This window comes from Triturus cristatus, chromosome 7 (genome assembly GCF_964204655.1).
Source record: "Triturus cristatus chromosome 7, aTriCri1.1, whole genome shotgun sequence".
Classification (NCBI taxonomy): domain Eukaryota; kingdom Metazoa; phylum Chordata; class Amphibia; order Caudata; family Salamandridae; genus Triturus; species Triturus cristatus.
The window spans coordinates 1,088,550,349-1,088,567,719 of NC_140590.1; the positions used below are offsets into that span (position 1 = coordinate 1,088,550,349).

A 17,371-nucleotide genomic window follows, 5' to 3' on the forward strand; every position below is an offset into this window, starting at 1 on the left:
TCGGAATCGCCGCTTCCGTGTGTCTGATCCATCCAAAAGGCACACGGACCTCCGGGGCATAGGCGGTGGTGCCTCTCCGTGACCAAGGGCGGGTCACTATTATGTTTACAACAGGTTACCCCTACGATGGATGGCACACCCAGGATCACTCCACTTCCAGATACAGCCTCCTTCCCTCAGCCAACGCGTTTCGGGCAGGTAACGCCCTTCATCATGGGCCATATGTGAGAATGACGGCAGGGACACTAACCAGTAAAATCCCTCTTTTATTTCTACAATTAACATGCAGATAACACCCAATGCATTCTGGGACTGGTAGTGTCAATAGTTCAACCTCATGGGCGCCGCCAAAGTCATTTTCATAATACAATCACAAGGAGCTCTGGTAATTACTGTGGGTATCTCCCGATCTGCTCAGCTGTAGCAATCTCAACAGCGAGCTGACCCGCATAGCTCCGGCGGCGATTCCGACGTCGCCATGTTCACGGAGTCCCACCGCCGGAGCTATGCGGGTCAGCTCGCTGTTGAGATTGCTACAGCTGAGCAGAACGGGAGATACCCACAGTAATTACCAGAGCTCCTTGTGATTGTATTATGAAAATGACTTTGGCGGCGCCCATGAGGTTGAACTATTGACACTACCAGTCCCAGAATGCATTGGGTGTTACCTGCATGTTAATTGGAGAAATAAAAGAGGGATTTTACTGGTTAGTGTCCCTGCCGTCATTCTCACATATGGCCCATGATGAAGGGCGTTACCTGCCCGAAACGCGTTGGCTGAGGGAAGGAGGCTGTATCTGGAAGTGGAGTGATCCTGGGTGTGCCATCCATCGTAGGGGTAACCTGTTGTAAACATAATAGTGACCCGCCCTTGGTCACGGAGAGGCACCACCGCCTATGCCCCGGAGGTCCGTGTGCCTTTTGGATGGATCAGACACACGGAAGCGGCGATTCCGACGTCGCCATGTTCACGAAGGAGTCCCACCGCCGGAGCTATGCGGGTCAGCTCGCTGTTGAGATTGCTACAGCTGAGCAGAACGGGAGATACCCACAGTAATTACCAGAGCTCCTTGTGATTGTATTATGAAAATGACTTTGGCGGCGCCCATGAGGTTGAACTATTGACACTACCAGTCCCAGAATGCATTGGGTGTTATCTGCATGTTAATTGGAGAAATAAAAGAGGGATTTTACTGGTTAGTGTCCCTGCCGTCATTCTCACATATGGCCCATGATGAAGGGCGTTACCTGCCCGAAACGCGTTGGCTGAGGGAAGGAGGCTGTATCTGGAAGTGGAGTGATCCTGGGTGTGCCATCCATCGTAGGGGTAACCTGTTGTAAACATAATAGTGACCCGCCCTTGGTCACGGAGAGGCACCACCGCCTATGCCCCGGAGGTCCGTGTGCCTTTTGGATGGATCAGACACACGGAAGCGGCGATTCCGACGTCGCCATGTTCACGAAGGAGTCCCACCGCCGGAGCTATGCGGGTCAGCTCGCTGTTGAGATTGCTACAGCTGAGCAGAACGGGAGATACCCACAGTAATTACCAGAGCTCCTTGTGATTGTATTATGAAAATGACTTTGGCGGCGCCCATGAGGTTGAACTATTGACACTACCAGTCCCAGAATGCATTGGGTGTTATCTGCATGTTAATTGGAGAAATAAAAGAGGGATTTTACTGGTTAGTGTCCCTGCCGTCATTCTCACATATGGCCCATGATGAAGGGCGTTACCTGCCCGAAACGCGTTGGCTGAGGGAAGGAGGCTGTATCTGGAAGTGGAGTGATCCTGGGTGTGCCATCCATCGTAGGGGTAACCTGTTGTAAACATAATAGTGACCCACCCTTGGTCACGGAGAGGCACCACCGCCTATGCCCCGGAGGTCCGTGTGCCTTTTGGATGGATCAGACACACGGAAGCGGCGATTCCGACGTCGCCATGTTCACGAAGGAGTCCCACCGCCGGAGCTATGCGGGTCAGCTCGCTGTTGAGATTGCTACAGCTGAGCAGAACGGGAGATACCCACAGTAATTACCAGAGCTCCTTGTGATTGTATTATGAAAATGACTTTGGCGGCACCCATGAGGTTGAACTATTGACACTACCAGTCCCAGAATGCATTGGGTGTTATCTGCATGTTAATTGGAGAAATAAAAGAGGGATTTTACTGGTTAGTGTCCCTGCCGTCATTCTCACATATGGCCCATGATGAAGGGCGTTACCTGCCCGAAACGCGTTGGCTGAGGGAAGGAGGCTGTATCTGGAAGTGGAGTGATCCTGGGTGTGCCATCCATCGTAGGGGTAACCTGTTGTAAACATAATAGTGACCCGCCCTTGATCACGGAGAGGCACCACCGCCTATGCCCCGGAGGTCCGTGTGCCTTTTGGATGGATCAGACACACGGAAGCGGCGATTCCGACGTCGCCATGTTCACGAAGGAGTCCCACCGCCGGAGCTATGCGGGTCAGCTCGCTGTTGAGATTGCTACAGCTGAGCAGAACGGGAGATACCCACAGTAATTACCAGAGCTCCTTGTGATTGTATTATGAAAATGACTTTGGCGGCGCCCATGAGGTTGAACTATTGACACTACCAGTCCCAGAATGCATTGGGTGTTATCTGCATGTTAATTGGAGAAATAAAAGAGGGATTTTACTGGTTAGTGTCCCTGCCGTCATTCTCACATATGGCCCATGATGAAGGGCGTTACCTGCCCGAAACGCGTTGGCTGAGGGAAGGAGGCTGTATCTGGAAGTGGAGTGATCCTGGGTGTGCCATCCATCGTAGGGGTAACCTGCTGTAAACATAATAGTGACCCGCCCTTGGTCACGGAGAGGCACCACCGCCTCAGCCCCGGAGGTCCGTGTGCCTTTTGGATGGATCAGACACACGGAAGCGGCGATTCCGACGTCGCCATGTTCACGAAGGAGTCCCACCGCCGGAGCTATGCGGGTCAGCTCGCTGTTGAGATTGCTACAGCTGAGCAGAACGGGAGATACCCACAGTAATTACCAGAGCTCCTTGTGATTGTATTATGAAAATGACTTTGGCGGCGCCCATGAGGTTGAACTATTGACACTACCAGTCCCAGAATGCATTGGGTGTTATCTGCATGTTAATTGGAGAAATAAAAGAGGGATTTTACTGGTTAGTGTCCCTGCCGTCATTCTCACATATGGCCCATGATGAAGGGCGTTACCTGCCCGAAACGCGTTGGCTGAGGGAAGGAGGCTGTATCTGGAAGTGGAGTGATCCTGGGTGTGCCATCCATCGTAGGGGTAACCTGTTGTAAACATAATAGTGACCCGCCCTTGGTCACGGAGAGGCACCACCGCCTATGCCCCGGAGGTCCGTGTGCCTTTTGGATGGATCAGACACACGGAAGCGGCGATTCCGACGTCGCCATGTTCACGAAGGAGTCCCACCGCCGGAGCTATGCGGGTCAGCTCGCTGTTGAGATTGCTACAGCTGAGCAGAACGGGAGATACCCACAGTAATTACCAGAGCTCCTTGTGATTGTATTATGAAAATGACTTTGGCGGCGCCCATGAGGTTGAACTATTGACACTACCAGTCCCAGAATGCATTGGGTGTTATCTGCATGTTAATTGGAGAAATAAAAGAGGGATTTTACTGGTTAGTGTCCCTGCCGTCATTCTCACATATGGCCCATGATGAAGGGCGTTACCTGCCCGAAACGCGTTGGCTGAGGGAAGGAGGCTGTATCTGGAAGTGGAGTGATCCTGGGTGTGCCATCCATCGTAGGGGTAACCTGTTGTAAACATAATAGTGACCCGCCCTTGGTCACGGAGAGGCACCACCGCCTATGCCCCGGAGGTCCGTGTGCCTTTTGGATGGATCAGACACACGGAAGCGGCGATTCCGACGTCGCCATGTTCACGAAGGAGTCCCACCGCCGGAGCTATGCGGGTCAGCTCGCTGTTGAGATTGCTACAGCTGAGCAGAACGGGAGATACCCACAGTAATTACCAGAGCTCCTTGTGATTGTATTATGAAAATGACTTTGGCGGCGCCCATGAGGTTGAACTATTGACACTACCAGTCCCAGAATGCATTGGGTGTTATCTGCATGTTAATTGGAGAAATAAAAGAGGGATTTTACTGGTTAGTGTCCCTGCCGTCATTCTCACATATGGCCGATGATGAAGGGCGTTACCTGCCCGAAACGCGTTGGCTGAGGGAAGGAGGCTGTATCTGGAAGTGGAGTGATCCTGGGTGTGCCATCCATCGTAGGGGTAACCTGTTGTAAACATAATAGTGACCCGCCCTTGGTCACGGAGAGGCACCACCGCCTATGCCCCGGAGGTCCGTGTGCCTTTTGGATGGATCAGACACACGGAAGCGGCGATTCCGACGTCGCCATGTTCACGAAGGAGTCCCACCGCCGGAGCTATGCGGGTCAGCTCGCTGTTGAGATTGCTACAGCTGAGCAGAACGGGAGATACCCACAGTAATTACCAGAGCTCCTTGTGATTGTATTATGAAAATGACTTTGGCGGCGCCCATGAGGTTGAACTATTGACACTACCAGTCCCAGAATGCATTGGGTGTTATCTGCATGTTAATTGGAGAAATAAAAGAGGGATTTTACTGGTTAGTGTCCCTGCCGTCATTCTCACATATGGCCCATGATGAAGGGCGTTACCTGCCCGAAACGCGTTGGCTGAGGGAAGGAGGCTGTATCTGGAAGTGGAGTGATCCTGGGTGTGCCATCCATCGTAGGGGTAACCTGTTGTAAACATATATATATATATATATATATTCAATCTCCTCGTTCCACTGTTTTCTCCAGAAAAAGACGAGTGTGGACCCAAATCCGTGCTTCAAATTAGTTTATTGTTTGTACACCACCAGTTGGTCCGCCATGACGCGTTTCGGCTGTCCCTCGGGCTTGATCACATGACCTATATATATATATATCCAAGAACAAACCACTCCGATTGCAGAGAAGCAAGAGGCCACAAGGGGGAATCCTTTCAGAAGCCTTGAATTGGACACTGGGCATAATGCATTTCGGCGACCATTCGCCTTCCTTAGCACAACTCCATCCCCACCTTTGAATCTCCTGCCACTCTCCAATTGGTTGGAGAGCTCCACCCTACGATCGTTAGTGTGCACGCCTACTGTAGTTTCAGGGCCTTGCCTACAGTTCCCAAAGTTCACCATAATGGAAGAGGCAGTGCGTGGAGGAAACAACTTGAATGTCCAAATCTTCAGGGAAAAGGTGAGTACTGGTATGATGGAGTACTTTCCTCAGACTTCCATCCCCACCTTTGAATCTCCTGCCGCTCTGCCATGTATTTATTTATTTATTTATATATATACATACATATATATATACATTACCTACTGGCGATAGCCAGTAGGTAGTTATAGTTAGGACCACGTTTCCATAGGAAAACCTCAACATTCTATTTTGAATAACTTTGGCGCCGGTCGACGAATCCTCGCGAATTTCTCAAAATAGGTGGGGCGCTACGCTCCGCTCCTACCCTGAAAGTCTCGGGGGGATTCGTCAAGCGGGGGCTGAGATAAAAGGGGGGTCCCAAAACGCGTTTTTCCCATGCATTTTTCCATAGGACCTTTAGAACGAGCTACAGCCCGAATGGCTGAACAGAATTACTCAAAATTTGGCAGAGAGGTAGTCCCTAGGTCAAGGAAGTGCCTTTTGTAGGTTTGGTGTAAATCTGTTCAGTAGATTCTGAGAAAATAGCCTTTAAATCAATATATATATCTGAGCCAGCTTACGGTACGCTTACCGTACGCTTACGGTAAGCGTACGGTGGCGTGCGCGAGCGCGATTCTGATTGGCTCTTAGATCTTAGTAAACATTCGAATCGGCCGAAACCAGGAAGCGGCGGCCGCCATTTTGTCTCTCGCACTGAGAGAGATTTTTAAAATCGGAAGCCCAAAAACATGTAAAGGGGCTGTTTTGACAACTCCCTCCCACATAGTCATGTTGAGGGAGTCCCCAAACATCCCCCAAGTGCAAAAACGGTTTTATTTTTTTTTCGGCAATTTCGCGGGGTACGCTTACCGTACGCTTACGGTAAGCGTACGGTAAAAAAATAAAAATAAAAAAAACACTATCCACACTTACCCCACCCCCTGTGCTTTTGGTGGCCGAAGGCCACCAAATGTGCTGGGCTTATTACAATGGAAAAAAACACTATCCACACTTACCCCACCCCCTGTGCTTTTGGTGGCCGTAGGCCACCAAATGTACAGGGCTTATTATAAGGGAAAAAAACTTAGCATTTAAAAAACCGTACTAATTCACTGAAAAAACCATAGGTTTCACACACGTTATAGTTAGGAATTAGCATTTAAAAAACCTTGCAAATTCACTGAAAAAACCATAGGTTTCACACATGTTATAGTTAGTGGAAATTTTACTGATAAAAAACCAATGAAATTGCCCCGTTATAGTTAGCGCAGGCAACTATAACTCACGCGACCGCAATCCTCTGCTGATGACATATGTGTCTTTATGAAAAAAAAATATTTGTAATATATGTATAGCTAAAAATGTATGGAAGAAGACATGGGCAAATAAGTGTCTAAATACAGTATTAGCATCAGCAGAGGATTGTGGTCGCGTGAGTTATAGTTGCCTGCGCTAACTATAACGGGGCAATTTCATTGGTTTTTTATCAGTAAAATTTCCACTAACTATAACATGTGTGAAACCTATGGTTTTTTCAGTGAATCTATATATGTATGTGTATATATATATATATATATATATATATATATATATATATATATATATATATATATATATATACATATAGCAATTGTCAACTACAAAAATCGGAGCTCTCTCTGGAGTGTTGGTCTGATTTATTTTGGCAAATGCATTTTGGCTTTAGCCTTCTTCAGTGCCTATAAATCATTCTAAATTCAGCACAGCTTACAATCTTTTAAATACTTCAATGTGTTTCCTATTGGTGGGGTAGTGACAAATCAAAGGGCGCTATGTCCAATATAGAAAATGGATACAGCAAACAGGAATGGCAGCACAATGGATTGTTTTTATCAAATGTACCCTTCTCCCCCAAAATTCTTTTTAAATTACCCTTTTCCTATTGCTAATCATATTTTACTGCCTCTACAGTCACTCCCTTGGATTTTCATCACATTTGTTCGATGCACCCATCTTCCTCGCCTCCTGCTTGACAGTATTCACGTAGATGTCCCTCTTATGGCAGGGCACCTTGGACTTGTATAGTCCAGGTACTCCTTGGTTGATGGGCTCCAGTGGCAGAGATTCAAACACGCCAACATAAAACAATTGTCTGGCTTCACCCAGGCAGTTGAACACACAACGGGTGCCTTCATAGACAGTGGGTGAGTCCGCCTCTGTTCCACAACAACTACAAAAATTGGACCACTCTCAGAAGTGTTGGTCTGATTTATTTTGGCAAATGCATTTCGGCGTTAGCCTTCTTCAGTGCATATACGTCATTCTAAATTCAGCACAGCTTATGATTTTTTAAATACTCCAATGTGTTTCCTCTTGGTGGGAAAGTGACAAATCAAAGGGCGGTATGTCCAATATAGAAAATGGGTGCAGCAAACAGAAAAGACATCAATGTCCCACAATACATTGTCTTTATCAAATGTATCCTGCTCCCAAAATTGGTTTATAAAAAATTGCCCTTTTCCTATTGCTAGTCATATTTTACTCCCTCTACAGTCACTCCCTTGGGGTTTCATCACATTTGTTCGGTGTGTCCATCTTCCTCGCCTGCTGCTTGACGGTATTCCCGCAGGTGTCCCTCTTATGGCAGGGCACCTTGGACTTGTATAGTCCACGTCCTCCTTGGTCGATGAGCTCCAATGGCAGCGGTTCAAACACGGCAACATAAAACAATTGTCTCACTTCACCCAGGCAGATGAACACACATCTGGTGCCTCCGTAGATGGTGGTGAGTCAGCCTCGGTTCCACAACAACATAAAAAATCAGAGCACTCTCGGAAGTGTTGGTCTGATTTATTTTGGCAAATGCTTTTCAGAGTTAGCCTTCTTCATTGAGTGTAAATCATTTTAAATTCAGCACAGTTTACGATCTTTTAAATACTGCAATGTGTTTCCTATTGGTGGGTCTGTGTGAGAAGTTGGCCTGGCATATGCTGGTCACTAGTTAAAGTGGCCACCTTGCACCAGTCCAATTCGACTCTTATGGTAGATAGGTTTATGACAACCTTTTAAAGAAAGCTATCCTAGTGGTAGCTGTGGAGATCAGCCTTCAGGCTAAGTTTCTGAGGAACGTAAAGCAGCTTGTTTTACCTTATAATCTCTTCAATTACCAAATGAAAGGACACCACACAGGTATATATATAAAATATATATGTATTTATTTCTAGACACACTCTCCTAATCTCTTCATGAGATTAGAAGTCAGGAACATATGCAAAAATCAATGTTTCACAACAAATTAAGCACTTATATGACAGGGGCCCTAGGGGCGTGCCAGACCATACACTAAAAAAGAGGTATAGGAAGAACGACTTGAGAAGGGAGAAGGCCTAGGGCCTTCAAAAGCGCTGGGGCCTCACTAATCCACCCAAGGCAGGTAAGTAAAGGACCCACGGGAGACGCATGCAGTATGAGAACACAGCCGCGGATCCAATAGATTTTCAATGGAGCAAGTCGCGGTTGGAATTTTAAAGTTCTAGGGTACTTCGGGAGAGTCTACAAGCAAGTCACTTACAAGGTAAGTAGTTAGAGGGCCAACACACACAGGAGCACCGGAGTGCATGATTTACCTCACCCAGGGAAGCCGGGTGCATAGGTGTCTTTTGGTGTCGGCTCGCAGCGTCATTTTCAATGGGAGCCAAAGAAGACTTGCTGCTTGTGAAGACAGGAGAAGTGTCCGGTGGAATCCAAGGCTGGATTCTGAAGAAAGAAGACCTGAAAACAGAGGAGACAGTGTTCATAGTCACTTGCCAGTGATCCGGGCCCAGGAAGATGGATGCCCACAGTCGTCGGGGGATTTCAGGTGATCACAGGTGTCTTGACTCTTCAGCCACGAGGTCCAGGAGGTGTCAATGAAAACAAGGAGCTGGATTCAGAGTGTCTCACAACGTCTGCAGCTTACTGAAGTGTCGGCAACCGGATTGGAGCCAACAAGCCTTGGCAACAGCAAGTCTCGTGGAATCTGAAGAAACTCAGCGGTGCAGACCAGCAAGGCCTGAGGGACTCACCCAACAAGGGTACATCAGGGATGGCCTGGAGCAACCAGGAGAGCCCTTTGGTTTGATGAAAAAGTCTTCAGGGGACCCACAAACCAACTGGCAATAGATTGCAAAGACGCCTTGGGAGGATTCATTTCACAGGAGCCCACGGTCACTCTGGACGAGGTAGGCCTCTGATTTTCAGAGGAAGTCCTGCTGGAGGCTTGGACCACACGTGGTCTAATGCAAAAGTCCGTAGAACATTGTGAAGGGGTTGCACTTGACCCGGGTATTGCTGTTCCTCATCACTCATGGGGTCCACTTGCTGCAGGGACTTCGGACTCCAGCGGGAGCGGGAAAGCTTACGACCGTTGATTCTAAGTTTTGGTGCGTGCCAAGCAGGGGAGTCACTCCTTGACTCCAAGGGAGATTTTCCAGTCTTCCAAAGGTAGTGGAATGTCGAAGGTCCAGGATTCTTCTTCAGAGCGTCGTCCAGGGATATCGAACTTGCAATGGCAAGGGTTCCCTAACTTATACTACAAGGAAGGGAGGGACTAGCTCTATGACCCCTCCTATGGGAGGGTCAGGGGAGTGGGTGTTTACACCCACTTCCCTTTGTCCAGTTTCGTGCTAGAGCAGGGGCAGGTAGCCCCAGAACCAGTTTGAGCTGGCATATGCATATCCATTTTGTGATGCCAGGGCTCTTTCAAGATTCTATGGTGTTTCCACAGTAGGTACATGTCTTACCCTCTAGAAGGGTGGGATCATACTCCCACACCAGTTAGTGTGGGGGTATGATTTCAAAGCGTTTGACACCAAACACGACATGTTTTGATGCAGCCATCCCAGTGTTAGCATTTACCGCGAGGTTATAATGCACTTAAGAGTATATGGTTTAACCGCATCCACAAACAGCCACAGTGGTGTCAGATTTAGTCTGCTTCCCAGGGGTGGCATAATACATACTTCAACCCCTGGTAGGCCTGTGAAGTACCTATGCCCTTGGTAACTAAGGTACCATATACTAGGGGCTCATAATGTACCACAGTAGCCAATCACCAGTGCATCTAATATGTACACCATGTCATTTAAGGGAGTAAGCAGAGAGTCTGGGGTCCTGGTTAGCAGGATCCCAGCCAGACTAGTTAAAAACCATCAAAACACCAGGAAAAAAATGGCGGCAACCATGCAGTGAGATTCCACCTTCCTACAGTCTGTGACAAATCAAAGGGCGGTATGTTCAAGATAGAAAATGGGTGCCGCAAACAGGAAAGGCATCAATGTCCCACAATGTATTGTGTTTATCAAATGTACCCTTATCCTAAAATCGTTTTTTTTTAAATTGCCCTTTTCCTATTGCTAGTCATATTTTACTGCCTCTACAGTCACTCCCTTGGATTTCCATCACATGTGTTTGCTGTGCCCATCTTCCTCTCCTGCTGCTGGACTGTATTCACTCAGGTGTCCTCCTTATGGCAGGACACCATGGACATGTAGAGTCCATGTCCTCCTTGGTCGACGAGCTCGAGTGGCAGAGGTTTAAACACGCCAACATAAAACAATTGTCTTGCTTCACCCAGGCAGTTAAACACACAGTGTGGTGCCTTCATAGACGTGGGTGAGTCTGCCTCTGTTCCACATCAACTACAAAAATTGGAGCACTCTCGGAAGTGTTGGTCTGATTTATTTCGGCAAGTGCATTTCGGCGTTAGCCTTCTTCCGTGCGTATAAATCATTCTAAATTCAGCACAGCTTACAAACTTTTAAATACACCAATGTGTTTCCTATTGTGTGGGCAGTGACAAATCAAAGGGTTGTATGTCCAATTTAGAAAATGAGTGCAGCAAACAGGAAATGCATCAATGTCCCACAATGCATTGTTTTTATTAAATGTATCCTTCTCCCAAAATTGGTTTATAAAAAATTGCCCTTTTCCTATTGCTAATCATATTTTACTGCCTCTACAGTCACTCCCTTGGATTTTCATCACATACGTTCGTGTGGCCATCTTCCTCGCCTGCTGCTTGACAGTTTAAATATATACATAAATGCATACATATATACATACGCACACACACACACACATACTAGCACACACACCTTAGTTATAGTTAGGAAAACTTTATTTATTCTTTCTATGTATATACAATAATATATTATTTAAGATTTTATGAATTTTTCAAGTTCTTTGTTTCTTTTGTGCAAGACTCATTTGTTATCTTATTCTAATAAGTTGATTATTACCCTACATGAGGCTTCCATTTCAGGCGCCAATTGATGGTTTCTATTTTCAATTGGAAGATAGTGTCCTCTGTCTCCTCTCCACAAGCTTTGGAAAAAGTTCTCTCAGATCATCAAAATAGGATGCCATAAAGATGTGGATTCTTAATATAGGCCCCTATTGGGCTGTGGTTTTACTATATTTTCTCCAAGGTTTTATGGCAACTAGTAAATGTTTTTTCAGAGCAGATACTAAAGTATTAACAAGCTAAGGAGCATAATACATGTCTCTGTGTCTTTAGTAAAGTGACAGCTTTTCTAACTAATAGTCAAGAACCTCAGCACTGCTTTATGAAAATTAAAATACCATTATCTTGTTAGAGGATGGTTAAAAGCTGTGCTTAGGTTCAGTCGATTTCCTTTTTATGCCTCCATTTACATTCATATTTTTACTTACATCTTTATTTTTTATGGAGAGTGATAAGAATGAATCAACTTTGGGCATGTTTTTGTTTTTTGCTTCAACATGCCTTTGCTTCCCTCCAAACAGGCAAGACTTTACAGACGATCAATAATTATGCTTACATTCTAACAATAGAGCTTAAAATTCTCTTAGAAATCATTTAATTCCATGAGCTCACAGATGAATTTAATTTTGATTTAGGTTTGAGGTCAGAAGAAGAGCTAGGGTTAAAGGCAGCTTTGATTAAATCTTGTTTACTAACAACATAAAATTCAACATAGAAAAGCCCTGTTTGAGAGAAGTAATACAAAAACAGTGCAGCACATGTGAGGATAGCAATGACTGAGTGGATTATCATCTTGGGAGTCTCTAGAGGAGCCTTACAGAGCCACGGCAGCCCCTCTCTTAGCCCCACACACCCATAGAAAGCACTAGTTGGTTCAATGGTGGATGTGAGGAGAGCAATGGAAGTTAAAGTCTCCATAGCTCCAGGCGTAGAAAGTCAAATCTGCAAATTGGTAAATGTGGTCCCGCTTTAGGTTAAAAGGGCCATGACTCAACTGATTGAGGGGTAGGAGCTGTGGCTGTGTGAATCCTGTATGTGGTAGTCACTGGGAACTCTATATGGACTGGCAGAAGCCTTTCTCTCCAACCTACTATCCCGTCTGCACCAGTTTTTTGACGTAAGAACAGACAGTGAGGAAAAACAGAGGAATTCAAAGGTTACATAGCACCTCAAGCAGAATGTCAGAGTCACAATCTACTGTGCAAGGAGCTGCTTCAGATCCAACAGTACAAGCCCTGCCACTAGCATGAATCAGGTTGATTGCTATGGCCTGGCAAAGTATAGTTGACCCGGAGAGATAAATCAGCAATAATTGAATAGGGATAAAATCCTGTGTACATCAGGCCCATTGCTTTGTTATTTTGCAGAAAGAAACCCTCACAATGGGTTTATTTCTGTGGATACAAATGCTGGGAATTTGCAAAAATATAGCAGCTACAACAGTCAGGGATTCAAAAAGTACTTCCTCCACACTAGCAGGAACAATGTATTTAAATAGATCCTCACCAACGTGGAGGCACCTCCAGATATGGAGGGCAATCCACTACCAGGGTGGGGGGAACGGCATCCCATGTAATCCCAAATCAACCCCTTATTTTGTTGAGAGTATAAAATGTCCACATATGTGTATATGCCATCCATGAATGTTATTAACCCTTACACACTAGATTTCTAATCACTATGATCTGAGGTGCCATTTCAAATCAGGTTAGAGACTGTAAGTAATATAAGTAAATAAAAATGAATCTTTGTTTTAATCTTGATGGTTTTCCCTTTTCCTTTCCCCTCCTCCTCTCCCTTTTGGTACCGTCTTTTTCCCCCTCCTCTCTTTCCCATTTGGTTCGACCTGGGCTGGAGGCTAAGATAGAACGTTGGTGACTGACCGTGACAGAGGGTTGGGAAACTGTACTCGAATAAACAATTTACTTACTTCTTTCAGCGTTGGATGTATCTTTAAAAATCTTACCAGCTCCTGAAGTGAACAGCCAAGTTCCCTGAGCTTTTCTGGGATGGTCTTGTCTAACTACAAAAGAGTTGAAGAAAGAATGTGGTAAGAATCTCCAAACATTATATGAAAAAGTTCTTCTGTTCAATAAACTTTGTTTGTAACATTATTGGTACCTTTTATTTTAAATGCATACTACATGGGCCTTCATATTTAGATAACTCTCTTTACATGTCTTTTTTTATTTCAGAAACAGCTACCCAAAGCGTTGTTTGCTTCTGGAAAAAAAAAAAAGTGTCTCTGATGAGCACAGATTTTGCTTCCTGCATGTTAGGTTTGCTCCTAGTTTTTGATGCCCAAGACCACCATGAAATCCGAACTTGTGTTTGAAATGTGGATAAAGTATCACAAATTAGCACTATAAAGCTACATTATTCTACTTTCCACCAAGAGGGTCTTCCATGGGTGGTACATGTGCATTTCCATTCAGCCACCTATGAGTTTTGACACAAATCCATATCTACTTACACTGTTAGAACAGGATTGGAGCCAGAAATGTATGAATCTTAAAGGCAGGTGTAAGGTATAAGAAAGGTTTACTTTCTCAATTCTTTTAGAACTTTGTTTGTGTGCTGGATAGGAGGAAAAAGTATTAAAGCATGATATTGTTCTGGAGCCATCCCCTTCATGTACAAAACAAATGCCTGAAGAAACACACGCACCTTTGCACTATGGTGCAGGAAAGATCTGATTCTGTTTTTGCCTTTCCCATTTCCACAATGCAGCTCAGCAGCTTTGGTTACTGCTCTGTATTGTGTCAAAATGTAATGCCTCTAAATGAGAATCTAAGTCTGAACCTGACAGAATGATTCTGAATCTTTTTCAACATTCATGATGTAAGAGAAGATACTGAATGTTTCAGACTGCAAAAAAAGTTTATCATGATCGGGAAATCAAACAAAATCTTATTAATAAGAAGGCGAATTCCTACAAACAACTTTTTAGATGTTTACCCCTAAAATAATCCTGAAAGAGCATTTCTGTTCCCCCTATTAACAATGCTGTCATAGATCTAGAGGCTTCTGTCCCTTATTGTCACATGCATTTCTGTAGAGTCAGGAATCAGATGGGACTCATTTAAATACATCTCTCTATTCTCTGGTATGTTGATGTATGACCACTAAAGTTGAATCGACAAAGCAAGAATGTTCCCATAAACCTTGACTTCTCTGATATGTTTCAGCGAGCTAGACAATCTATGAATCTTTGTAAACAAGTGCACCTAATTCTTATCATTTGGGTTCCTATTTATTTTCCACTTGATTTGGAAGAGCAATTGTCTATGACCACAGTATCTTCATTAAGAACATATCTGCTCTGTTCTAAATAAGAAAACAAGGTGGCACTCACAGCCCCAACCTATGCCAGCTGGTAATGGATATACTGATCTTCCATAAGATTTTCCTGAAATGTGTCCATTTATTTAAAAGTTTTATTGACTTTTTGAATTATTTTGCATTACATCTGCTATTTACATTACAGGTTCTCTTCTCACAGTTCACAATGTCAGATGAGCATTTGGCTTTAGATCAAGATAACAATCAATTATGCATGTTTCATAATTATTACCTTTTTGCAATATCTATTCAAGACCATAATTACCTAGCAGCCCAAGCACTTCCATACAGTATTTTGTTACTTTTTTAATGATTTGGTAAATTCATATTCTGCAAGACAGAGTTATATCACTGTTTTTGCATCTCATGCCTGAACATTGCATCTGACAGTCCTTGCAGAATTGCCTCTCTCATGCAAAACAGTTATTATGAAACATAACCCTCTATAACCTTATTATGTGGTGAGGTGGTACTCTGCGTCCTGTACTCCATCTAGCGTGGTTTAGTCAGGTAATTGCCCATCCTTCGAGGAGCTGGGGATGGCTGATGTCATCCTTGTTTTTGAATTTCAATAAACGTTCCTCTCATTCTGATAAACGTGTGGGATCTCTATTTCGGCCCGTTTCAGCACCTCAGTCTTCAATTGATGTAATTGTAGTGTATCTTTGTATGTTTAGACAAAAAATTGAGTTTAAAGTATTGGGAGACATAAATATCAGAAACTATATATTGTGAAGCAAAATTATTATGATACATTAATGTTCCTGACAAGAATATTGGGTTTTGAGGTAATATCATTATAAAGAATATCATTCTTTTAACCCCATCAGCGCGGCGTGGAATACCGCGCTGTGCTGAAGCGTTCGTGCGCGGGCAGGGCCTTGACGGAGCGGTTCCGTCATCCGCACAGCGCAACCGATGCGCATGACGGAACCGCTCCATCATGCGCATCGAAGGGGTTAATAAGGTTTTCAACTATATAGTTGATAAAAAATATGTTTTTAAATATTTTAATGTATTTTAGTAGATATATTTAATATATGTTACTATTGTTCATTTAAATGTTACACAATTTTCTAAAACATAGCTTGTATTTTTGAGTTATTTGGAATTTTGTATTTCATTATTAATAGTATTTTATAGTGTTGAAGCGTGTGTTGGGGTTTGTAGGAGGTATAGGTTGGGAAGGTAATTCAGTAATAATTAAGAATGGATATTATTAATAGATAATTAGTTATTTAAATGAGTTTTAATTATGTGAGATATGGAATATTGATTTATTTCACTTACATTTTAGTTGTGTGATGCTAGGTTTGTAGGGGTCGAGGGTGGCAAGTTAATTAAGTAATAATGAATTAACAATGTATTACTCATAAATCATTCATTTAATTGAATTTTTTTAATGTAAATTATGGAATACTGACTAATTTCACTTCTATTTTAGTTGTGGGCTGCTAGGTTTGTAGTGGTAAATGGTGGGAAGTTCACCAAGTAATAATTTACCTAGATATGCATTTTTATTTGTAAATTAATTATTTATTGAATTTTCAATATGGAAAATAGTCAATACTTTATTGTTTTACTTATAGTTTAGTTGCGGGCTGCTAGGTTTGTAGTGGTCTAGGGTGGGTTGCTAATAAATTAATAAATAATTAACAATTCATTATGAATTGTAAATTATTTCATTGATTTTAAATTGTGTCTGGACAAAGCTAAATCTCTCCAAAGGGCTGTAATGACAGTGGAACATGTGTCAGGGATTGCTTTTATTCATACCAGGTTAGCTTGTATGCTATTTTATCAATCCAAAGCTTCTGCACCATGCCTGGGGTGGTAAAAGGCTTTTGTCATTTTACAGTTTGGCATGGATGATACTTTCTAATCATATACTTAAAAACTTTGCTGCATAAATGGTGAAACACTTTGTCCCTTTCTAGCTTGGAGTGGATGCCACTGTCCTAATCCTATGGTTAAAAACTTTTCTAGACAAACAGACATTTTAAGTGAGCAACTTTAGAGTGTCTGTGGTGCTCTATATAGGAGCTGCCCTCCACCTAAACTTGGGAAATACCCATATTTCTCTGCTTCTTTTTTGCATATACATACATATATATTTGCAACATGTATGTATAGGCGCACTCACACACACACACACACACACACACACACACACACACACATATATATATATATATATTTGGCACGGACCCACCTCCGTGCGTGCTTGCAACCCGTCGTGAAGAGTGCAGCTGCGCCTTAAGGTGGACCACGGAGCGAAGTATTGTATACATGGCGTCTTGCACCGCCTGAAGGGAATCCTGGCAGGAAACGGCGACATAGTCGACAGTCATACAGACTGTTGGAGTTACGGCTATCTACCGACTCCTACGTGTCATGCTGAGAACCCCAACGGTCGGACGAGGGATCACGCAAGATGACCGTCACCACAGCGTGAATGGCCAGCACAGGGAAAAGAGTGTGGAGATTCGTGTGCTTCGGAGGTGCCCATCTGGGGGCGCAATATGAAAATAACATCGGCATGTTGCCCAAGAACATAACATTCATTAATACCGA

The 17,371-nt window shown here is 44.0% G+C and overlaps 1 protein-coding gene across 4 annotated transcripts in view; it reads right to left on the reverse strand.

The window, feature by feature from the left end:
* The window catches only part of LOC146811142 (uncharacterized), a 442,239-nt gene that overhangs the window by 351,165 nt on the left and 73,703 nt on the right, over positions 1 to 17,371 (reverse strand). For all 4 annotated transcript variants that reach the window (XM_085618206.1, XM_085618209.1, XM_085618207.1 and 1 more), the window contains one exon: positions 13,422 to 13,478. In XM_085618206.1, the coding sequence (XP_085474332.1) occupies positions 13,422 to 13,478 (57 nt within the window). The remainder of the gene's footprint in view (positions 1 to 13,421; positions 13,479 to 17,371) is intronic.